Below are 26,292 nucleotides of genomic sequence, written 5' to 3'. Positions count from 1 at the left end.
GTTTCATCAACGAATGAAACTGAATGATGATTTATATTTATGGGTAAGTCATTTATGTGTAAAAGAAGAATTGTTGGGTCTAGAATTGATCCTTGAGGTAATCTCTGTCAGATAGTTCCCCATTTTGAGGAGTACTTTCCTTTGTCTCATTTCATGACTACCCTTTGCTGTCTCTTTGCAAATATGACTTAAACTAGTATAAGGCACTGCCCATAATTACGTATTTTTGCATTTTATATAACTTGCTTTGGATAAGTCACAAGAAGATACCCATAGCTTTTTGTGATTTATCTAAAGTGGACCTAAGTTTATTTATGAACTCATTAACTGCGCAGATTATACTTTTGCCTTTTGGAAACCAAATTGATTTTCTGATGTTACATTAAATTTGTGACAGAAATTTTGAATTTGGATGGCAACAATCATTTCAAATATTTAAAAAACACAGGAAGAAGGGAAATTGGTGGTAATTTCTCATATCTTCTTTGGAGCCTTTTTTAAATAATGGTTTCATTTCTGCATATTTTAGAATGTCTGGAAAGTAGCCTTCTTCAAGTGATTGATCAATTATTCCGGACAGTGGGTGTGCTATTGTAACTGAACCTGCTTTGATTACTTTGGCAGGTATTTCATCCACTCCCGTAAAATTTTTATGTTTTAGCTTTAATATAGATTTTTCTACATCTTTTACTGTTGCTTTGTGAAATTTTGACTTGATCCAAATAAATGTACATATCTTGATAGGAGTCTGCATCTGCATCAACATCAGATTTTGTTACTGTTACAAAAAATTTGTTAAAATTGTCTGATATTTGAGCAGGATTTATAATTATTCTGTCTTTTAGAAATTTCTTGGTGGCTAGGATTGATTCCAAGTTCAGATCTGAGAACTGTGCTTTTAGATAAATTTAGTATTTGCCATTTCCTTTGCCACTTTGACTACCTTCTTAAATACAGTATTTTTTAATATGATTTAACATAGTTAATGAACTCAGTACTGTTACTGGATTTCAGCTCAGCATGCAGCTGCTTCTTTCTATTACTAGATATTAAAATGCCAGTAGTAAACCACTTTAGTTTACTACTTGCCTTTCTGTGACAGACTAAAGGTGGAAAAGTTTAATTGAAAACATGTAAAAAGCTGTTTAAAAACTTGTCAAAATCTTTTTGGACATGAGCTTTCATGTTGCAATGACCAATTTACCATGCACAGTCTACAACAGAACATGTGTCAGTTTTCTTCACTGAACTGTCTTTTCATCAAACACCTCCTTCCACTTTCTTTATTTATTTTTAGTAATTCAATAAGCAAAGCCGAGTGATCTGAGATACGTAGATCTAATGAGAATTTGGTAATGTCATTAAATGTATTGTTTGTTACAAAATTGTTTGTACACGCTGCAGTTTGCTCACTTACTTTGGTGACATCAGTTAAATTTAGTCTAAAGCCATATTCTTCAATTCAGTCAACAAACTTGGTTGACAAGCTTGTTTCACTAGCTGTATCTATGTTAAAATCAGTAACAATTACAATTTTTTTCCTCTTTTCTTTTGTGGGTTTATGTAGGAGACACTGGAAATAATTTAGTCGCATCACTACCCAGAATCCTGTATAATGAGGTGATAATAATAATATTATGTTGTTATAGCTCTACACAGCAACTTACAAATATAAGTTCTTCGTTAAGTAAATTAAAATAGTGCCTTTCTTTATATTCTAACAAGTTATTAACCATGATACAGGAGCCACCAAAGGTTCTGTTTTTCCTACAAAAACTGTTAGCTATTGTAAATTTTTCTAATTTGTTTAAAACTGTGATTTAATCTTTCACACGCCAGTGTTTGTTGAGGCATATACCAAACGAAAGCACTGGCATGTTGATAGACACACAAACAAACCCAAACACATACACAAAATTCAAGCTTTCGCAACCCACGGTTGCTTCATCAGGAAAGAGGGAAGGAGAGGGAAAGACAAAAGGATGTTGGTTTTAAGGGAGAGGGTAAGGAGTCAATCCAATCCCGGGAGCGGAAAGACTTACCTTAGGGGGAAAAGAGGATAGGTATACACTCGCACACACGCCCATATCCATCTGCACATATACAGACACAGGCAGACATATGTAAAGGCAAAGAGTTTGGGCAGAGATGTCAGTCGAGGCGGAAGTACAGAGGCAACGATGTTGTTGAATGACAGGTGAGGTATGAGTGGTGGCAACTTGAAATTAGCGGAGGTTGAGGCCTGGTGGGTAGTGGGAAGAGAGGATATATTGAAGGGCAAGTTCCCATCTCCGGAGTTCTGATAGGTTGGTGTTAGTGGGAAGTATCTAGATAACCCAGACGGTGTAACACTGTGCCAAGATGTGCTGGCCATGCACTAAGGAATGTTTATCCACAGGGTGATCCTCATTAGCAACAAACACTGTCTGCCTGTGTCCATTCATTTGAATGGTCAGTCTGTTGCCGGTCATTCCCACATAGAAAGCTTCACAGTGTAGGCAGGTCAGTTGGTAAATCACGTGGGTGCTTTCACACGTGGCTCTACCTTTGATCGTGTACACCTTCCGGGTTACAGGACTGGAGTAGGTGGTGGTGGGACGGTGCATGGGACAGGTTTTACACCAGGGGCGGTTACAAGGGTAGGAGCCAGAGGGTAGGGAAGGTGGTTGGGGATTTCATAGGGATGAACCAAGAAGCTCATACCTCACCTGTCATTCAACAACACCTTTGCCTCTGTACTTCCGCCTCGACTGACATCTCTGCCCAAACTCTTTGCCTTTACAAATGTCTGCTTGTGTCTGCGGATGGATATGTGTGTGTGTGCGAGTGTATACCTGTCCTTTTTTCCCCCTAAGGTAAGTCTTTCCGCTCCCGAGATTGGAATGACTACTTACCCTCTCCCTTAAAACCCACATCCTTTCGTCTTTCCCTCTCCTTCCCTCTTTCCTGATGAGGCAACAGTTTGTTGTGAAAGTTAGATTTAAAAAAAGATGCTGTGACTTACCAAACAAGAAAGCGCTGGCAGATAGACACAATAAAAAACACACACACAAATATCAAGCTTTCGCAACCCACGCTTGCTTCATCAGGAAAGAGGGAACCGTGGGTTGCGAAAGCGAAAGCTTGATATTTGTGTGTGTGTGTGTTTTTTATTTTTTATTTTGTCTATCTACCAGCGCTTCGTGGTTTTATCTATGTATAATTTTGCATATTTCTGTTACTTCTCATTAGTTTTGTCTTTCTTCAATTTACTCTCAATCCATGTTCTGTGCTCATTAGACTGTCCATTCCATTCAGCAGATCACGTAATTCTCCACTTTCACTCAGGATAGCAATGTCATCGGTCAATCGTATCGTTGACAACCTTTCACTCTGAATTTCAATCCCACTCCTGAACCTTCATCTTATACCCATCCCCACTTCTTTGACATACAGATTGAACAGTAGGAAGAAAAACTACATTCCTGTCTTACACCCTTTTTAATTTGAGCACTTCATTCTTGGTCATACACTCTTATTTCCCTTCTTGACTCTTGTACATACTGTATATTATCCATCTCTCCCCATAGCTTACATCTATTTTTTTCAGAATTTCGAACATCTTGCACCATTTTACACTGTCAAATGCTTTTTCCAGGTCGACAAATCCTACGAACATGTCTTGATTTTTCTTTAGTCTTGCTTCCGTTATCAACCGCAATGTGAGAATTGTCTCCTAAAGCCATACTGACTGTCGTCTAAGACATTAACAAATTTCTTTCCCATTCTTCTGTATATTATTTACTTTTCTGGAAGTCAGATGGTATGTCACCAGATTCATACATTCTACACACCAACGTGAATAGTTGTTTTAGAAATTCTGATGGAACGTTATCAATCTCTTCTGCCTTATTTGGCCTTAAGTTCTCCAAAGCTCTTTTAAATTCTGATTCTAATGTTGGATACCCTATCTCTTCTACATTGACTCCTGTTTCTTCTTCTATCACATAAGACAAATCTTTCCTTTCATAGAGGCCTTTGAAGTACTCTTTCCACGTATCTGCTCTCTACTCTGCATTTAACAGTGGAATTCCTGTTGCACTCTTAATGCTGCCACCCTTGCTTTTAATGTAACTGAAGGTTGTTTTGGTTATCCCATATGCAGAGTCAGTCCTTCCAACAATCATTTCTTTTTTGATTTCTTCTCATTTTTCATGTAGCAATTTCATCTTAGCTTCCTGCACTTCCTATTTATTTCATTCCTCACTGACTTGTATTTCTGTATTCTTGAATTTCCAGGAACATTTTTGTACTTCCTTCTTTCCTCAGTCAACTGAAGTATTTCTTCTGTTACCCATGGTTTCTTCACTGTTACCTTCTTTGTACCTACGTATATGATTGTCCTTTCTAGAGATGTCAATTCCTCTTTAACTATGTTGCCTACTGAACTACTCCTTATTGCTGTATCTATAGCCTTACAGAACTTCAAGCATATCTCATCAATCTGTAGTACTTCCATATCCCACTTCTTTGCTTGCATACTGATTCTTCCTGACTTATCTCTTAAACTTCAGCCTACTCTTCATCACTACTACATGGTGGTATCTGCTTCTAGATATATCTTACAATCCAGAATCTGATTTTGAAATCTCTGTCTGACCATGATGTAATCTAACTGAAATCTTCTCGTATCCCCTGGCCTTTTCAAAGTTTACTTCCTCCTCTGTGATTCTTGAACAGAGTATTTGCTATTGCTAGCTGAAATTTATTATAGATCTCAATTAGTCTTTCTCCTCTCTTATTCCTTGTCCCAAGACCACATTCTCCTGTAATCTTTCTTCTACTCCTTGCCCTACAATGGCATTTCAGTTCCCCGTGATTATTAGATTTTCATCTCCCTTTACATACTGTATTACCCTTTCATTATCCTCATATACTTACTCTATCCCTTCATCTTCAGCTCATGACTTCAGCATGTATACCTGAACTATCATTGTCAGCAATGGTTTGCTGTCAATTCTGATAAGAATAACCATATCTCTGAACTGTTCACAGTAATGCTCTTTGCTGTAACTTCCTATTCGTAACAAATCCTACTTCCATTATACAATTTTCTGCTGCTTTTGATATTACCATATACTCATCTGGCCAGAAATTCTTGTCTTCTTTCCACTTCACTTCACTGATTCCTATTATATCTAGGTTGAGCTTTTGCATTTCCCTTACCAGATTTTCTAGCTTCCCTACCCCGTTCAAGCTTCTGTTACTTCACGCCCCAACTCGTAGAATGTTATCCTTTTGCTGGTTATTCAATCATTTTCTCATGATCATCTCCTCCTTGGCAGCCCCCTACTGGAGATCCGATGGTGAACTAATCCAGAATATTTTGCCAATGGAGAGATGATGATAACACTTTTTCAATTACAGACCCCATGTTCTGTGGACATACATTACGCATCTTTAATGCAATGGTTTCCATTGCCTTTTGCATCCTCATGCTGTTGATCATTGCTGATTCTTCTGCCTTTAGGGGTAATTTCCCACCCCAAGGGCAAGAGAGTGCCCTGAACCTCTGTCCACTTCTCTGCCCTGTTTGACAAGGCCTTTGGCAGAATGTGGACATCTTATGCCAGAAGTCTTCGGGCACTAATACTGATTATTAACTAAAATTTAAGTGATGACAGGTTTCGAACCTGGGACTGAGGACATTTCGATTACTAATTAAAGACACCACCTCCCCCCCCCCCCTTCACCCTAATTTTTTCCATTATTGTTCATTGTATTTGCTCAGGACGGATGTCCCATGACACCCGATCTAGTTCATCATTGATCCAACCACTCAGTTTTTTTATTATAGAGGGCAGCCATGCTGAGCTACCGCGCCGGCTGCCCCTAGACCCAGGTACTTACTGTGAGGTTTAATCCTATGTTATGGTTTAACACAATAACACAAGTAACACAGTTAGAAACTGTGTATTTGTCTAAAGGCAGCATAACCCACAGCACACAAAAACCCAGATCACATCCTTCCAGTACTTGAGAACGAGAGCACTTAGTGACTTGTATAAAAACTTACACAATTTCAAACCTTTACAAAACTTTTTCTCACTGAAACACCTCCACAAAATGGTGAATTTCCCTGTTCATGCAGTGAAATTACGACATCAGGTATGCCAATTTAATTTAGTACTTTCTTACTACAAATTCTATTTGCAACACTTTTTATGGACAGTACCATTGAAAGTACCTGCAAAATTATATAATTGTACAACACAGTTTCCAGGAGATATACCATCATAAACATTGAAGTAAATGAAAAGCTAGCTGTTTCTTACAATGGAGTGCAAAATACCCAGGCTAAACTCATCCAGTGTTTGATAATTAATTGGCAACTTTCAATGACGTTTAAACAAAATTTCAAACCTTCTCTAAAGTTTTTCTCACTTATATACTTAATATCAAATATTTAACACATTAAGTCATTTGTAAAGTAATCAATCGTTCGAAACTAAACTAAACTCTCACTAATCCGGCCCTCAGTACTCCGGCCTCTCGGTAATCCGACCACATCCAAAGTGGCGTACAGCAATGAGTTATCATGTGCAACAATGTTGTTGGTGAATTACAGTTTTAAACAATGCTATAGAAATTTGAAACTGTGGCATTCTTTACAGTTCCATATCTTCTAAAAGGAAACATGTTACCTTAGACCTCATACAGAAACTCTGAAATTTAAATAAGTTAAACAGAGGCTCTTCGCAGAAAGCAATTGTTGCTGAGTACAATGTTGTAAGAGCAACTACTTATGACACCACAAACGAAGATGTTTTTCGGCAGTATGTAACCCAAATGGATCATGAAATGGGAAAACAGAAGGTTATGTCGAGTAAGAATGAAGTTCTGGACACAGCTGTTTATAGATGGTTCATACAACACAGTAAAGGAATTCCAGTCAGTGACCTGATAATAAAGGAAAAGCATCTGCATTTAACAAGTGATTTGGCAATAGTAACTTGTTTGCAGAAAGCGAGGATTGCTATCAAACTAAAAAGAATGCCATGACATTTGACAGCTGACAATCACTGTGTGAAGTTGCTCAGATAACGAGAAAGATGCACATGAGTTTGTAAATAAGATGCAGAAGATAACAGAGGAAGAAGATTTAACTGCTGATGCCTTATACAATGCTGATGAAACCTGACTCTTTTATGAGATGCTTCCTTCAAAAATGTTAGCTGCCAAGAAGGAGAAGGGAGGTCATAGGTACAAGCAACAGAAGGAATATTTCACTTTAATGGTGTGTTGTAATGCAAATGGGAGTCATAAACTACTGCTCATGGTGATCAGGAAATCCCAAAATCCATGTTGTTTTCAATAAAGTGACATAAATATGCCATTAGTCCAATATTGGGCTCAGAAGAAGGCCTGGATGGACAAAGAAATATTCTCTCAGTGGTTTCATAAAACATCCTTACCTGCTGTAACATAGGAGTTGAAAAAGAAAAAGCTTCTACTGAAAGCTATCATTACTGACAATGCTCTGGTCATCTTTCCAATGTGACTCTAAAGTCCAATGGTATACAAGCACTCTTTCTTCAGCCCAATGAGACAGCCCTGATTCAATCCATGAACCAGAGAATCTTGAAATCAATTAAACATCTTTATTGACATGCACATCTTGTCTCTTTGCTGAAGGAATGTGAAGATGACTATACCAAGACACTGCTGAAGGCTTGGAAGGAAATCAACTTATATGATGATGTTTTCCAAGCACATGAGGCATGGGTTGAAGTGGAAAGTGCTATCATAATGAAGAGCTGGAGAAAAGTGTGACCATGCATTGATGTGAGTTGGATCCAATACTGATTGACAGTAATGAGCCAATCAATTCGGAATTATCAATTGCTGACACCCTGTACTCTGACACAATCCACAACTTTCAGGAGGAGGAGAAACTGATGATGATGATACTGATAAGTGGCTGAATGAGAAAAACTGTGAGACAGATCAAACTTTAGCAAGTAAAGAAATAATCAAAAGTATGTATTAAAATATTGATGGAAGTGACGAAAAGGACATAGGAAGAGAGAGCATGAAGATGTCTCACACTGCTGGTGCTGAAGCTGTGGGCGTCTTCCTGGAGTATATTATGCAACAATCAGATACATACAGTACAGATGTAATGCTTGTAAAGCATTTCCATGATAAAGCATGCCGCTGTTGCATATCAGTGTTGGGACATTTAAAAATTCGAGACATGTTTCACAGTGAGTGATACTACTGTATACTTATGTAAACACTCAAGGACAAAATTTTCTTAAAAAAATGAATGTATTTTTGGATTTAATAAAGTTTATCCCCTACATTTTTAAATAAATTTCAGATACTCTGAATAATCTGGGACTGCCACTAATCTGGCACCCACATGTGCAAGGAATGGCCAGATTAGTGAGAGTCTAGAGTTTTTTTTTTCTACAAGGTAGTTCGATTCTTCAAAGAATTGGAGGTTTACTGGTATCAGCTAATGGAGCAAGAGAGACAATTGTTAATTAATACTGCAGATGTTTCTCCTTTTCTGTGGAAAAAGGAATCTAAACCTCAACCACCTGACTGCATAGAGTACTCTCACCTTTCTGTAGCATACTGACAACATTTAGCTGGCTTTCAGTGTTGAGCACATAAGCATCAAGAACTAAAAAACTAAAAATGTAATAGATTAACAAAAATATTCAATTTTAGAAAGTATAACATAACTGGATAGATAAAAACTCAATTCACTAAGTGCCAGTAGCAGCAGCAAATAAACGTTATGGAAATTTGCAAGCTTTGGGAGCCTTCTGGCAGAAGGGTTGAAGGGAAAGGAAGAAAGATGAAGCAAAAGGACTGGCGAGGCTTAGGAAATGAGATGAATTCTGAAAAGTCACCCCAAATTCCAGGTCGGGGTACGTCCACAGGACAATATGAGAAAGAAAGACCGATTGTTGGAGACTGCACCGGACAAGGTTTGAAAACCTGAGAACTTAAAAAGTGGAAGACAAGGAAGTATGCAAGGCATAGATTACCGACAAAAGATTGTGCAAGAGTTAATAAGAGGGGAAAGCTAAGTACATTGTTTGTGGTAGAGGTGGGGTGGGGGGAAGACAGTTTGGAAAAGTAAAGATACAAAAAAATAAAAGGGTGTGAAGAAAGGAATGCTTATAGAAAAGAAATGCTGAGACTATAGAAATTAATGTAAATTAAGGCTAGGTGGGTGGCGAGATTCAAAGAGATATTGGGACACATGTTCCCACCTGTGGAGTTCTGAGAAACTGGTGTCTGTGGGAAGAATCCAGATAGTATGTGTTGTGAAACAGGCACCAAGGTTGTGACTGTCATGTTATAGAGCATGCTCCACCTACTACAGGATGACACAATACACGATATTGTGTGCTACTAGCATACAACTATACCTATGCCCATTCATCCTAACCTGTTACTATGGTGGCAGTCATACCAACATAAAAGGCCAAACACTGTTTACATAACAGGTGGCACATGACCATTTCACAAATTGCTCTCCCTCTGACAGTTTATTTCAGCTACAGGGCTAGTATGGGTGGTGGTTAGGAGGATGCATAGGGCAAGTCTTACAGCGGGGATGGTCACAGGGGTGGGAGCCATACGGGAAGTAAATGGGTACAGAAGGAGCATGGTGTCTGACTAGGATATTGCGGGAACTGTGTGAAGGGGGTCAACAAAAAGCTATTATAGGTGCTGCGGGCAAAATATCAGGCAGAATGGATCTCATTTTTGGGCATGATTTTAGGAAGTCTCAGCCTCATCGAAGTAGCTGTTTAATACAATGAAGACCACGATAATACTGAGAGACGAGAAGTGTACTCCTAAGGTGTTTTTTGGAGTGATAAGCAGTATCAGGATAGGGTGCGATGGCCCAGGAAACCTGCTTCTGAACTAGGCTGGCAGGGTAATTATACCCAACGAAGGATGAGAAGAGAATGGTGGAATACTGCCAAAGAGTCTACATCCGAACAAATACATTTTCCTGAAACATCAAGGCCGTATGAGAGGGAACATTTGACATGTAAATGATAGCAACTGTCATAATGTAAGTACTGTTGTTTTTCCGAAGGTTTAATATGAACAGAATTGCGTAGCTGACCCTTGGCGAGGATGAGGTGAACATCAAGAAAAATGGCATAGGATTCAGAATAGAATCACGTGAAATTAAGATGCGAGAACATGGTTAGAGATTCCAAAAATTATAACAGGCCAGCCTCAATCTGAGTGCATATGATAAATATGTCATCAAAGTATCTAAACCAAACCAGGGGTTGAAGCCCCATCCAAGTGACCCATGAAAAGGTGACCTACTTCCACAAGGCTATGACTTCCTAACATCATACCCTGAAATGAGGATTATTCTGTCCATCATTTCAGGCGCAGCACCTACAATAGATTTTCATGAATCCCTCCCCAATCTCCACAACATCTTGATCAGACCCTAGGCTCCTTCTGAATTTATTTCCCTACCCTACTGCTCCCACTATTGTGACCCCTCCCCCCCCCCCCCCCCCCCAAATAAGACTTCCCCTATGCACCCTCCTAACCATCATCTATACCAGCACTGCAACTGGCAAAACACACACTATCAAAGGAAGTGCCACCTACGATATGACACGTTGTGTGACATCAGTTACATAAACACTGTTTGGCCTTATGACTACCACCAAGTTAGCGATTAGGATGTATGGGCACAGGTAGAGGGTTTTTACTGGCAACACACAATATCATTTTGCAGAGTGTGATGTACAAGATGGCAGTCACAGCCTCGGTGCCTGTTTACAAGACATGCCATCTGGATTCTTCCCAAAGACACCAATTTCTCAGAAACCACAGGTGGGAACTGATGTTACAACATATCCTTGGTTCTCACCACCCACCTGGACTTAATTTACATTAGTTTCTTAGGTCTCAGCATTTCTTCCTAGTAACTATTCCTTTCTTCAGCCTCTTTTATTTTTCTACAGCTTTTATTTTCTGACCTTGTAATGATTCGAGAATATCTGTGTAAATTCTAGAAGCACTCAGCCTTCTACCGTCTCGAACACACAATATTCTGGATATGAGTGTGGGATGGTAGAATCCTATCTACTGTGCATCACATGTTTGTGTGTGCACGTTTAAGATCAGTCGCTGGAAGAAAGTAGATGCGGTGGTCGGACGGCACCAACAAGTACCTATCGGGCAATCCATAGATGTTTTAGTGAGTGTGTAAGGAAGAACCATGGAGTTTATACACAGCTCTGTGCTTGTTGTGTCACTGAATATTATTAGTAAAACAAGAACAGTTGAAAAACTACTCTTGTAGACTCTTCACACAACTTTGTTAGAGGCAAGACTCATTTTATGATTCGTGTCAAGGAAGGTCTTGGTATACAAGCCATCTTTCTGTTAACTATAACTCAATTTGTTTCTAACGTCCAACTGTATGAGAGACTTGCAGGAAGTTACATATTATTAGTAAAACAAGAACAGTTGAAAAAGTACTCTTGTAGACTCTTGACGCAACTTTGTTAGAGGCAAGACTCATTTTATGATTCATGTCAAGAAAGGTCTTGGTATACAAGCCATCTTTCTGTTAACTATAACTCAATTTGTTTCTAATGTCCGACTGTATGAGAGACTTGCAGGAAGTTACATATTCATGAGGAAAGTGAATTTTTTATTGTGTATGGAGATCAAATACATCGTTAGATGACGAAAAGTTAAGTTTGTATGCCTACTTATTTCATAAGTAGAAAGAGTCTAGTGTTATTCGACAGAGTAGTAGTCAAGAGGATTTGCAGGAGCCGGCTATTCAGTAAAGAAGAGTGGCTGCAAATTCCAAGTAAGTCGCCTCTTAAAGAAGTGGAAGGTGGTTTGGAGGAATAAGCCAATATAACCCAGATCAACACTCACACTTTAAGTCATCAGAATGATAGAACCTGTCTGTTTTCTCCATCTACGACTTCTACCATATACAATGCACTTAACTTTCCGCTCTTATTTACTCTTGCACAATGTTTTACAGTAATCTCTGTCTTGCTTACTACCCAATCTTCCACCTTTAAGCTCTCAGGTTTTCAAATCTCATCTGATGCAGTTCCCATCAATCACTCTTTCCTTCTCATCCCATCCAGTAAGTCTACCCAGAACCAGGATTCCAGGTGACTTTCCCAAACTCCCCCACTTCCTAAACCTCACCAGTCCTTTTCTGTCATCCCCCCTCCTTCCCCATCAATCCTTCTGCCAGAAGGAGCCACTGGCTCTGAAAGCTTGCAAATATTCTTAAGCTTTTATGTGTTTTCTCCTGTCACCACTTGCTGAGTAGACATTTTATCTAAAAATGTTATAGAATTTGTAACACCTGAACTTCATGTGCTTGGTTGATACTGTCATTCACTTACTGAAGGTGGTTCATTCCCAGTGAGTCCCTTGATCTGCAGTAATTCCGCAGTTTTCAAGAAAGCTCCCAGTTCTTCTTGCCTCACATTCACCTCTCCTTGGTACATGAACTGTAGTATTGCCACTAATTCCTTGTGGCAAACATCTTTGAGTATTACTATTGGGTGTTTGCATGGATTGACCTAAAAAAATCATATATAAAATGTAAAAATGATTCTCATAAGCATAAAAAGAGTGAAAAAAGATTATTTTTAGCCTTTGGCTTACCTTAAATAGCTCTTTGAAATATGGGCTGGAAACAGACAGCACTATCTTATGAGCCTGCACAAACTGTCCCTCAGCAGCTATAGTAACATCAACGAGGTCAACTTCTTCTAACAGAGCATGGAAACCAGTAGCTAAATTGCTATGAAAATTATTCCACCTAAGAGAAAAGTGTTCAGCTTCAACTGCACTCATGACTGTAATCTGCAAGCAAAGGAAAAACAGGAACATATAAATTTCAAATATTTTGTTCACAATCTGCATATGTAATAATAAAATTGGTAGTTATAAAATGTCCCCCCCCCCCCCCTTGCACAAAGGATCTTTTCACATCATCAAACTGCAAAAAACAAATGCAGGTAACACTCAAGGGTGGATTTGTACTTGCGTACCACTTATACAATGAACAATAGCACACTGACAGTAAATGTCTTATGAAATGCTCTCTCTCTCTCTCTCTCTACACACACAAGACATATAACACAGGAATAACAAGTTGATCAGAATGATCAGAACATCGACTGCTTTCAAAAGAGTGATTAGAAAATTTTAAACCTCATTAAGGCTAGCTCAAAGCAAAGATTTACAAGTCTGTAATACTTCGATCATCTACTAGTCTAGTCATTTTCAAGTCATAAGGTAAGCTGTTAGCGAAAGCCATCAACCCCCGGTAGCTGAGTGGTCAGCGCAACAGAATGTCAGTCCTAAGGGCCCGGGTGTTGTGTTGTGCTAATCATCATCATTTCATCCCCATCGACACACAAGTCGCTGAAGTGGTGTCAAATCGAAAGACTTGCACCTGGCGAACAGTCTACCCGACAGGAGGCCCTAGTCACATGACATTTATATTTTAGTGAAAGCCACATGCAGGCACTACATGTCATGAGAAATTATATACACTAGCACCAAGCAACGATTCCTGACACTTTTTATTTAAGGACTAGCAAACTTTTGTTCCATACTGGGTGTTAGAGGTCCATATTGCTGGATTTTCGACTAAAAGAGAAGACTGTTCAATAAAAGCATCAAAACTTTGCAGGCCCAAATTTAAAGCATTTTAAAACATCTTAGCTATTACTGCTGAAAGGCAAAGCATCAAAGCATAATACTTACCCTGAGGGGACAGGGGGGCAGGTGGGGAGTGAGAGAGACCTAATCTTACACCTCCACAACAATAGTATTGGTACAGAAGTACTGAAAGGCAGAAAAAAAGAGTAATTTTTTCTATCAGCACAGGAGGTAGTCTTCAAGTAATAAGATAACATAACAAAATTTCTAGTAGGTTAGGAGAATGTTAGAACTCTTAATTCAGACTACACCCATCTAAAATAAAAGAAAAACTTATTTTTCTGGTAGACATATTTTCCTGCATAAAGTAATGACTATAAACTACATGAAATTACTGCAATATGGAATGAATGATCATCTCAGTGTAATCATTGAAGTACAGTGTTACATTCTCATTTTCTTTTTTTAGTTCTTAATGTAAAATTGACTTCAATGTGAAGTTTCTTATTGATTACTCCACACCTCCTACCCCACAACTCTCTCTCTCTCTCTCTCTCTCTCTCACTGTCTCTGCCTCTCCTTCTCCTTCCTTACAGATAATATTACACTGCTGGTGGAAAATAAACTACAAACATGGATTGACACAAAATGTATAAACAATACGATTTAAAAGGATAAGACCAATGCAAAGAAACATCTTTCTGGGGAAGAAAAGATCAAAGACCATAAAATTTCTGAAGCATACAGGGACTGGTGAATAGGTAACTCCACACACCTCCACTGTCTAGAAAACAGGATGGCAAAATGGAGGATACGACCTAACCCAACCAAGAGACAGACAGTCCTCTTCAGACATAGACACTTAACAAAAAAGAAACAACAGAACGAACACGACATCCGACTAACCCTCTGGAATAGCCCCCTACAACTAAATGACACAGCTAGATACCTCGGAGTATACCTAGACAAACATCTCAACTGGAAAACCCACCTGACGTACCTCCTTAACAAAACCCGACTCAGACAAAACCTAATACGACAAGTGCATGGACGCTTCCATGGCTGCAACACCCAAACAGAAATACATATGTACAAAACCTTCATTCGTCCAGCTCTGGAGTATGCAGCAGCCCCCCTGGGAGGCATACATGTGCCGATCGCAAAAAGACTGTTCAGCACGGAACGCAGACTCCTACGAAGTATCGCAAGGCTACCGTATATAACACCGAGCAACGAAGTATATGAGGCAACCAGAATGGAGCCACTATAAACCAGATTAGCCAAAATGAGAGCCAGGTACGGAAATCACATCTTAAACAAAAGACCGGACATGGAGGACATTATCACAGTCAACCACAGAACAAACAGGAAACCTAAATTCAAATACACAACACCCTCCCACACAATCGCTCACAACATAGCAAAGACGTACCCCGATCTCGCCCCAATCCTATCACCACTAACAACAAATACCACCATCCCTCCCACACCTAGACGAAAGAACTCAAGAATAAAACACAAACACCACCAAGCACACAAGAACATGGCCCACAAAAGAACCATCAAAACATACCTAACCTAACTCCCTCTACTCCCCCTCCCTCACTCTACACACTAAACAACAAATGTAAAATAATTGCATATGTATAGTAGCATAAGTAATTACCTGTATTATAAAATATCTGTAATTATAAACTATTAATGACAAAGAACAAATTGCATTGTAAAATTAATTGAAGGAAAACGAAACTGTAATGTAACATTAACAAAATAAATTGTTAAAATATCATTGTACGGGTAAATGTTAAAATATCAAAATATCATCGTAATTGTTAATAACCAAAAGAAAACTTGCACTATGTAGCCCGCTCTGTCCCCTCGGAGGGGAGGGGAGGGGGGGGGGGGGGGGGTAACTCAGGAAAAATGAGTAAAAATTAAAAGTGGGAAAACAATAATATCTGTTTGAGCAGAATTACAATGATATGAATTATAAACAAAGAGGACCAGACAGCCACGTTCAATTGTTTTGATTAATATGTTCTAGAGCAGTAAAAGGAAATTTACTAGCCAAACTAAGAAAGGAGGAGGTTAGAGAGATCAGTAAACTAACAGAATCAAATTCAAGTCAGTAAATGAATACATTAAATGAATAATGGTGAGACAGATTAGCTCAAAAAAGAGGGAGAGGAGGAAAAGTCTAGGCAGCCAATAGAGGCAAAAAGTATCGTAACAGTCACAATATCCTAATAATGGAGCTGAAGTAGAAAATAATAATTATTAATACTCATTCATTTATTTGTTTGTTTTCTTTAGCATTGGGACCAACGACAGAGGTCTGCAACATTATTTATTATCTTACAGGACACAATAAAAATTAAGCTGAAACATGAAAACGAGGAAATTTGTGACAACGTTCAATGGCAATACCATCATATCATGCAGGCACATAGCAACTGGCTAAATATACTGGGAATTGAAAATTATTAAAATACCTAACGTGCTTTGTGTGTCACAGTGTCTTTCGATAGAAAAGGTACCAACTGACAACAAATACATCAAGACGTTACAGCAGACATGTGTCACCTGCAACGCCAACCTTTAGTAACCAGTACAAGCCTATTTGTAGTTTAAAAAAATCAATGCCCCATGTCATACAAATTAAATGATGACTTTTATGGATATCACTGCCCAACTTTTGTATGCAAATATATTCCAACAAAAACTTCATGAAGATGGCCCATGTTGTGAGAGACCTAAATTAGAGGTAAAAATAAAAAAGTAGCACATTAGCATTTAGTATCACTATAAAGGACAGATAATAAGATGAAGACAGGGCACCGAGGATAGCATATTACTCAATGAAAGCATACAGTCCTAAAGTATGTCTAGGGTTGTCCTGTAAGCCAATTGTACAGAAACAAAAATAAATAATTTTCCACAAAAATTGCTACTCAAGACAAATAAAATAGTTAACCAGTATTTAAAATAGCACAATATCTGAGTAATTGTATGCCAAAAATATAAATTAAATCTGCTGAGCACATGGAATATCTTGGCTGACACTAAGTTGCCCTTCCTATCCAACCCTCCAGAAAACCTCCAAGAATAGTAAACTTGATGCAAATAAGGCTCAAATTGCTTTGCATTCTTAATATTGGTAATGAGCATCATTTTGACACTTATATTGTTATTATCAGAGATCATCTTCCTCACCAGACCTTAACAACAATCCTTGTTTCAGAAGCCAGCTTTATAAAAAGCTTTTATGTGAATAATGTTAAACTGTATAGCTTTTCCTCGTATTTTTGTAATGTTTTCATAATTCAGTTCTATGATAGATACACTATGCTTGTCTGAATTTGTTATGTTTATTGTGTATGTTGGTTTTCACTGGCATTTGGGCTATATTGTCCTGACATAACCACAATGAAGATCAAATCTGAAAGCAGGGCTGTCAATGAAGTACAACACTCAGCACTTGAAGCATGTTTATTGTGAACACTATCGATTAGCCAGAACAGAACACGAACTGACTGCTGGATGGAGAGTCCAGCTAATCATACAAATATCAAATATTAAACAATATACAAAAATTACAAACATAAGAAACTTCCCCCCCCCACCCCCTCCCCCGTAAACCATGGACCTTGCCGCTGATGGGGAGGCTTGCGTGCCTCAGCGATACAGATAGCCGTACCGTAGGTGCAACCACAGCAACCACAACGGAGGGGTATCTGTTGAGAGGCCAGACAAACACGTGGTTCCTGAAGAGGGGCAGCAGCCTTTTCAGTAGTTGCAAGGGCAACAGTCTGGATGATTGACTGGACTTGTAACACCAACCAAAACGGCCTTGCTGTGCTGGTACTGTGAACGGCTGAAAGCAAGGGGAAACTACAGCCGTAATTTTTCCCAAGGGCATGCAGCTTTAGTGTATGGTTAAATGATGATGGCATCCTCTTAGGTAAAATATTCCTGAGGTAAAATAGTCCCCCATTCTGATCTCCGGGCAGGGACTACTCAAGATGACGTCGTTATCAGGAGAAAGAAAACTGACGTTCTACGGATCGCAGCGTGGAATGTCAGATCCCCTAACAGGGCAGGTGGGTTAGAAAATTTAAAAAGGGAAATGGATAGGTTAAAGTTAGATATAGGGGGAATTAGTGAAGTTCGGTGGCAGAAGGAACGAGACTTTTGGTCAGGCGGATACAGGATTATAAATACAAAATCAAATAGGGGTAATGCAAGAGTAGGTTTAATAATGAATAAAAAAAATAGGAGTGCTGGTAAGCTACTACAAACAGTATAGTGAACGCATTATTGTGGCCAAGATACACGAAGCCCACGCCTACTACAGTAGTACAAGTTTGTATGCCAATTAGCTCTGCAGATGACAACGAAATTGAAGAAGAAAATTTAATAGTCATGGGTGACTGGAATTCGGTAGGAGGAAAGGGGAGAAAAGGAAACGTAGTATGTGAATACGGATTGGGGCTAAGAAATGAAAGAGGAAGCTATCTGGTAGAATTTTGCACAGAGTACAACTTAATCATAGCTAACACTTGGTTCAAGAATCATGAAAGAAGGCTGTATACATGGAAGAAGCCTGGAGATACTAAAAGGTATCAGATAGATTATATAATGGTATGACAGAGATTCAGGAACCAGGTTTTAAATTGTTAAGACATTTCCAGGGGCAGATGTGGACTCTGACCACAATCTATTGGTTATGAACTGTAGATTAAAACTGAAGAAACTACAAAAAGGTGGGATTTTAAGGAGTTGGGACCTGGACAAACTGACTAAACCAGAGGTTGTACAGAGTTTCAGGGACAGCATAAGGGAACAATTGACAGGGATGGGGAAAAGAAATACAGTAGAAGAAGAATGGGTAGCTTTGAGGGATGAAGTAGTGAAGGCAGCAGAGGATCAAGTAGGTAAAAAGACGAGGGCTAGTAGAACTCCTTGGGTAACAGAAGAAATATTGAATTTAATTGATGAAAGGAGAAAATATAAAAATGCAGTAAATGAAGCAGGCAAAAAGGAATACAAACACCTCAAAAATGAGATCGACAGGAAGTGTAAAATGGCTAAGCAGGGATGGCTAGAGGACAAATGTAAGGACGTAGAGGCTTATCTCGCTAGGGGTAAGATAGATACAGCCTACAGGAAAGTGACAGAGACATTTGGAGAAAAGAGAACCACTTGTATGAATATCAAGAGCTCAGATGGAAACCCAGTTCTAAGCAAAGAAGGGAATGCAGAAAGGTGGAAGGAGTATATAATAGAGGGTCTATACAAGGGCGATGTACTTGAGGACAATATTATGGAAATGGAAGAGGATGTAGATGAAGATGCGTGAAGAGTTTGACAGAGCACTAAAAGATCTGAGTCGAAACAAGTCCCAGGGAGTAGACAACATTCCATTAGAACCACTGACGGCCTCGGGAGAGCCAGTCCTGACAAAACTCTACCATCTGGTGAGCAAAAGGTATGAGACAGGCGAAATACCTTCAGACTTCAAGAAGAATATAATAATTCCAATCCCAAAGAAAGTAAGTGTTGACAGATGTGAAAATTACCAAACTATCAGTTTAATAAGCCACAACTGCAAAATACTAACGCGAATTCTTTACAGACGAATGGAGAAACTAGTAGAAGCCGACCTCGGGGAAGATCAGTTTGGATTCCGTAGAAATATTGGAACATGTGAGGCAATACTGACCCTACGACTTATCTTAGAAAATAGATTAAGGAAAGGCAAACCTACATTTCTAGCATTTGTAGACTTCAAGAAAGCTTTTGACAATGTTGACTGGAATACTCTCTTTCAAATTCTTAAGGTGGCAGGGGTAAAATATAGGGAGCGAAAGGCTATTTACAATTTGTACAGAAACCAGATGGCAGTTATACAAGTCGAGGGGCATGAAAGGGAAGCAGTGGTTGGGAAGGAAGTGAGACAGGGTTGTAGCCTCTCCCCGACGTTATCTGTATATTGAGCAAGCAGTGAAGGAAACAATAGAAAAATTCGGAGTAGGTATTAAAATCTATGGAGAAGAAATAAAAACTTTGAAGTTTGCTGATGACATTGTAATTCTGTCAGAGACAGCAAAGGACTTGGAAGAGCAGTTGAACGGAATGGACAGTGTCTTGAAAGGAGGATATAAGATGAACATCAACAAAAGCAAAACGAGGATAATGGAATGTAGTCAAGTTAACTCGGGTGATGCTGAGCCAATTAGATTAGGAAATGAGATACTTAAAGTAGTAAAGGAGTTTTGCTATTTGGGGAGCAAAAGAACTGATGATGGTCAAAGTAGAGAGGATATAAAATGTAGACTGGCAATGGCAAGGAAAGCGTTTCTGAAGAAGAGAAATTTGTTAACATCGAGTATAGATTTAAGTGTCAGGAAGTCATTTCTGAAAGTATTTGTATGGAGTGTAGTCATGTATGGAAGTGAAACATGGATGATAAATAGTTTGGACAAGAAGAGAATAGAAGTTTTCGAAAAGTGGTGCTACAGAAGAATGCTGAAGACAGATGGGTAGATCACATAACTAATGAGGAGGTATTGAATAAGATTGGGGAAAGAGAAGTTTGTGGCACAACTTGACTAGAAGAAGGGATCGGTTGGTAGGGCATGTTCTAAGGCATCAAGGGATCACCAATTTAGTATTGGAGGACAGCGTGGAGGGTAAAAATTGTTGAGGGAGACCAAGAGATGAATACACTACGCAGATTCAAAAGGATGTAGGTTGCAGTAGGTACTGAGAGATAAACAAACCAGTCTTGGGACTGAAGACAACAACAAGAATCTTCCACAACCTTCCGGAACGGATAAATACTAAATGACAAATAGTTGTTGGTGTTCGAGTTTGATCTGGGGACCAACAGCACACCAGCCAGTGACGTTAAGCATTATGCCAGACTGCATGCAACACAGTTCATGACACCGCTCCCTCTCCTGGACAAACAATGATCAGGATTCTCACATTATGGTGGTGTTGTCACATCCTCTTCACTATGACAAGCATTGAAAGAGGCCCCTCTCACCAAAGCTTTGTTGTGATCATTGGGTCTTCAATTTCCTTGAACAAGAAGCCCTTCTGTCACTCTGCGCCTCAGGACTGTAGTTGTGCTTCATACGCAGAGCATGGACAATGTCTCTAAGTCTGAGCTGCAGAGTCCACTCTTCCTGGCACATTCTAATGGTGATGCAGACTAGTGCTAAAGATTGATACTTCACTCCCGCAACAATCTCTATTACCTTGTGCCTTCTGGAGTAACATTCACAGCTCCTATCTTCTGCTTACTCAGTCTGGCACTTCTGGCTGCCCAAAAATACTTTATCTCTTCTCTTACAACCAGATGTATGAGAGAGGTGAGGTCATGATGGTTTTCCGCAAGTACCACAGGGACCAGATTTGGGAGTCAATCATGCCTCTTTCATCTGATTATTTTCTGTTCCATTTTGTCAGTTCACTGGCACCACTGTATGAGTTTTCCTGCTGTTGCATAATCCTTTACCAGAAGAGCGTGGTGTATGCCTTCTTGTGATTTATTTCATCAAGTGTGAGATTTTGTCAGCATCTGTAATATTTAGTTTCACAATGTGGCCCAGGGCCAAAAAATTCTGTATGTTAGGGCTGTGTTGTTTCTCCATGACACTGCATCCTGTTTTCCAACTGGTCTTCCACTAAATGGGCTTGATGATGATCATCGCCAAATGTTTTCTTCATTTTGGCCTGGAACTTGTCCCAGCAATTGGGCTTCTCTTTGTTGTTCTGCAACTACTGCTGGGCTGTGCTGTCCAAGTAAAAGTACACACTTGCCAAGCACATCGTCATCAAGTCATCTCACCTGTTGTATCTGGTGACTTATTCAAATCTGTTCAGCCATTTTCTTGGGTCACGAAGCTGAACATAGATATTTTTTTTATCCACTGTGTGTGAGAAGATGGGTAAAACTGCAGCAGAAAGACAGGGAGGTATAGAGAGGGAGAGGGGGGTAGAGAGAGAGAGAGAGAGAGAGAGAGAGAGAGAGAGAAGAAAATGTTTGAAAGAAAATACTGAAGAATATCAGAGGTACAAAGTGGACAGCATTGTTAGCTGAAATAGGCTGAAGAGAAGATAAACTTAGGCTGCAGTGTTCTTCTTTGGCATGCCAGTATAGAAGTGTGCACTGAATCAGTTAAGTGAAAAGTCCATGCAATATGCACATTTATTTATTCATAACAGCCGACTTAGGAATTTTACCTTGTGCAAGACAGCGTGTACAATATTGTGTACCGATTTAAAGTTCTAGATCTGCCTACATTACTGTTCACATAAATTTTCATTGATTTTATCAGTACCCATTTGAATTGACAATACTCTGAAATTTTGAACATTCACAAGTGCCACGATAAACTAGTGCTGTTATCAGCAATTGTAGGCCTAAACTAAACTGTGTTACTTTAAAAAAATTTCAGAATGGAAGGCCTAACTTGGTTCAAACCAATCATTCTCTTATTTCGTTGTACAAGTCAGTGAGAAACAGGTTAATTTTAGGATTTTTGGACGCTTAAAAATTTTCATAAGTTACCAGTGGAAGAGTTTCAAATACATACTTTATTTCGTACCAAGTAAGTGTTTGTGGTTTACAGTTCAGCCAAAGAATAGATCACCCGTGAATTTCCTTGTACATCAGTGCAAATAAAATTGCATAACCTACGAGCAATTTGTTGCGAATTGATGTTTGTGATTTAGATACTGTAGCAGATTTTCTAACGAACATAATGTGTTACATCCAGTTTCCCCTTAAAGAGGAGTATCCCTATATATTATCTGCATTTATTGTAAATTAATTCTATTTTCAAGTTTGCTAACAACTATAATTAACATCAAAACTTTTTAGGAAACTACTGTAGCAATTTTTACCTCAGGTTCTTGCGTTGCCTTAACAGAAATCTGATTTTTGTGTATCTGCTTCAGTTCTTATAGGGAATTAGCAACTTTTCAACTTAACAGATTAAAAGATAATCAGCAGACTTAATTTAATGTTATTTGTTCACTGTCTTGTAATACATTACACCAGTCAAAATGCAACCCCACTGTGAATGCTGTTCTCAAATACGTGATGCGTTTGTTGACATTCGCAAGCAGCAGGAAATCGCCCTGTCTACTGTTATATAATCAGTCTGTCAGAAGAGCTCACAAGAGTCACATACCTGTGATACCCATACCAGAGGTATCTCAAGTACTGTCCTCTCCTATGGATCCTGTGTCTTCCGCAAAAAGTACAGGATCTGTCATTACCCATCCATTTAATTATGAGTGGCGTGTCAATGGAAATCTAGGCGTCCTACATAGGGTGGACAGGGATCACGGAGGACTCAGGATGTTGTACCGATCCCCCTAAGCAACAAGTTTGAGGTGCTGTCTGTCACTGAAACTGAGCCAGAGGGACTCATTTCACCTTTTTGGGGGAAACCTGTTTTGTCCAATGTCAGCAGGGGGCAAACACAAAAGAGCAGGGGTCTATTAATTTTCGGCAGTTCAAACATATGGCGAATGATGGTACCCCTTAGGGAAATGGCATGAAGGGACAGAGAAGGGCAACAGATGCACTCAGTGTGTATGACTGGGGGCCACGTTCAGCACGTTGAAGAGACTATTCAGGCAGCCACTGAGGGAACAGGGTGCAATCAACTGCAGATTGTGCCACACATTGGAACAAATGATGCCCGTCGTCTGGGCTCCAGGGTGATTCATGGGTCACTCCTGCGAATGGCAGAGAAGGTTGAGAAGAACTGCCTTGTGCATGGAATTTCAACAAAGCTCATAATTTGCACAACTGTCCCCAGAACTGATTGTGGCCCTTTGGTTCTGAGTCAAGAGGAAAGACTGAACCAGAGACTTCAAAGGTTCTGTGACAAACTAGGCTGCAGCTTCCTGGACTTGCACCATAGTGTTGAGAACTGTAGGGTTCCCTAAATAGGTCAGGTGTGCATTAAACATCAGAGGCTGCTACTGAGGCAGCTGATTGTGTGTGTGGGGTGCACACAAGGGTTTCTTAGATTAGGTGACTCTCAATCCAATCTAGAAAACGATAACTGTAGGAAACCCAGCAGTATCATGTAAGATCGAAAGAAATGCCTCTCACAGGTGAGAATATTAAAATCCTAATGGTAAACTGCTAAGGCATTCACAACCAAGTGCCAGAGTTTGAAGCGCTCATGAAAAGCAGTGAGGCTCATATAACACTAGGTACAGAGAACTGGCTGATACCTTAAATTGATAGCAGAGAGATTTTTGAGGAAAATTTAAGTGTATATCGAAAGGTTCAGCAAATTGGAAATGCAGGTGGTGCATTTGTCACAGTAGACAAGAAGCTCAATCCACTGAGATAAAAATTTAGCTGCATGAGAGATTGTTTGGGCATTAGTCAGTGTCAGGGATGGGCATAAAATGATTACTGGATCCTTATATCTGTCCTCCGAGTCTTCAATAAAATTCTTGAGCTTTCGACGGCTACCTCTGCCACCACTGTCAGGAGTCCTGGCGACGTTGGCAGAGCTATCCATCGATAGTTTGAGAATTTTATTGAAACTGACATATCTCAAAAACTGGGAAGATTTTATTTAGATTCTTCTATTGCCCACCAGACTCATCTCCTGATATAACCGAAAACTTTAGAGATAACCTCAGTTCACTTGTATGTAAGTTCCCCAATTATACTGTAATCATCAGTGAAGACTTAAACTCATTCAACAATTAACTGGGGAAATTAGTGTTGTTAGTGGTGGGTGTGATAGGACATCCCATCAAACTGTACTAAATGCCTTCTCTGAGAACTACCTAGAATAACTATATTGGATCTAATGGCAACAAAGAGACCTGACCTCTTTGAAGATGTCCACATCGAAACTACACTACTGGCCATTAAAATTGCTACACCACAAAGATGACGTGCTACAGACGCGAAATTTAACCAACAGGAAGAAGATGCTGTGATATGAAAATGGTTAGCTTTACAGAGCATTCACACAAGGTTGGCGCCGGTGGCGACACCTACAATGTGCTGACATGAGGAAAGTTTCCAACCGATTTCTCGTACACAAACAGCAGTTGACCGGTGTTGCCTGGTGAAATGTTGTTGTGATGCCTCGTGTAAGGAGGAGAAATGCGTACCATCACATTTCCAACTTTGATAAAGGTCGGATTGCCTCATGTAAGGAGGAGAAATGCGTATCATCACATTTCCGACTTTGATAAAGGTCGGATTGTAGCCTATTGCGATTTCGGTTTATCGTATCGCGACATTGCTACTCACATTGGTCAAGATCCAATGACTGTTAGCAGAATATGGAATCGGTGGGTTCAGGAGGGTAATACGGAATACCGTGCTGGATCCCTATGGCCTCGTATCACTAGCAGTCGAGATGACAGGCATCTTATACGCATGGCTGTAACGGATCGTGCAGCCACGTCTCGATCCGTGAGTCAACAGATGGGGACATTTGCAAGACAACAACCATCTGCACAAACAGTTCGACAACGTTGGCAGCAGCATGGACTATCAGCTCGGAGACCATGGCTGCGGTTATCCTCGACGCTGCATCACAGGGAAGAGTGCCTGCGATGGTGTACTCAACGACGAACCTGGGTGCACGAATGGCAAAAGGTCATTTTTTCGGATGAATCCAGGTTCTGTTTACAGCACCGTGATAGTCGCACCCGTGTTTGGCGACATCGCGGTGAACACACATTGGAAGCGTGTATACGTCATCGCCATACTGGCGTATCACCCAGCGTGATGGTATGGGGTGCCATTGGTTACACGTCTCGGTCACCTCTTGTTAGCATTGACGGCACTTTGAACAGTGGACGTTACATTTCAGATGTGTTACAACCTGTGCCTCTACTTTTCATTCAATCCCTGTGAAACCCTACATTTCAGCAGGATAATGCGCGACCGCATGTTTCAGGTCCTGTACAGGCCTTTCTGGATACAGAAAATGTTCGACTGCTGCCCTGGCCAGCACATTCTCCAGATCTCTCACCAATTGAAAACATCTGGTCAATGGTGGCTGAGCAACTGGCTCGTCACAATACGCCAGTCACTACTCTTGATGAACTGCGGTATCGTGTTGAAGCTGCATGGGCAACTGTACCTCAACACGCCATCCAAGCTCTGTTTGACTCAATGCCCAGGCGTATCAAGGCCGTTATTATGAGCAGAGGTGGTTGTTCTGGGTACTGATTTCTCAGGATCTATGCACCCAAATTGTGTGAAAATGTAATAACATATCATTTCTAGTATAATATATTTATCCAATGAATACCTGTTTATCATTTGCATTTCTTCTTGGTGTAGCAATTTTAATGGCCAGTTGTGTAGTATCAGTGACTACGGCGTAGTTGTGGAAACAATGATGACCAAAGTACAAAGGACAACTAAAACAAGCAGAAAGATATATATGTTCAGTAAACTGGATAAAAAATCAGTAGTGTCATATCTCAATGAGGAACTTGAGACGTTCAGCACAGGGCAGGAGCATGTAGTGGAACTCAAGTTTAAAAGAATAGTTGACCATACACTGGATAGATATGTCTCCA

The 26,292-nt window shown here is 39.7% G+C and overlaps 1 protein-coding gene across 10 annotated transcripts in view; it reads right to left on the bottom strand.

Annotated features, from left to right (window-relative positions):
- LOC126478532 (broad-complex core protein isoforms 1/2/3/4/5-like) overlaps positions 1 to 26,292 on the bottom strand; it is a 352,226-nt gene that overhangs the window by 283,251 nt on the left and 42,683 nt on the right. For all 10 annotated transcript variants that reach the window (XR_007587442.1, XM_050103717.1, XM_050103708.1 and 7 more), the window contains exons 2-3: positions 12,691 to 12,891; positions 12,426 to 12,605 (exon numbers count right to left, since the gene is read on the bottom strand). Coding sequence is in view for 9 of the 10 variants with exons in the window: in XM_050103717.1 (XP_049959674.1) it covers positions 12,426 to 12,605; positions 12,691 to 12,882 (372 nt within the window). In the remaining variant the exon portion in view is untranslated. The remainder of the gene's footprint in view (positions 1 to 12,425; positions 12,606 to 12,690; positions 12,892 to 26,292) is intronic.

The sequence above is a fragment of the Schistocerca serialis genome, chromosome 1 (genome assembly GCF_023864345.2).
Source record: "Schistocerca serialis cubense isolate TAMUIC-IGC-003099 chromosome 1, iqSchSeri2.2, whole genome shotgun sequence".
In the NCBI taxonomy this organism is placed as follows: domain Eukaryota; kingdom Metazoa; phylum Arthropoda; class Insecta; order Orthoptera; family Acrididae; genus Schistocerca; species Schistocerca serialis.
Note: the sequence above shows the minus strand (reverse complement) of the source record. Positions and strands in the feature narration are given on the sequence as shown.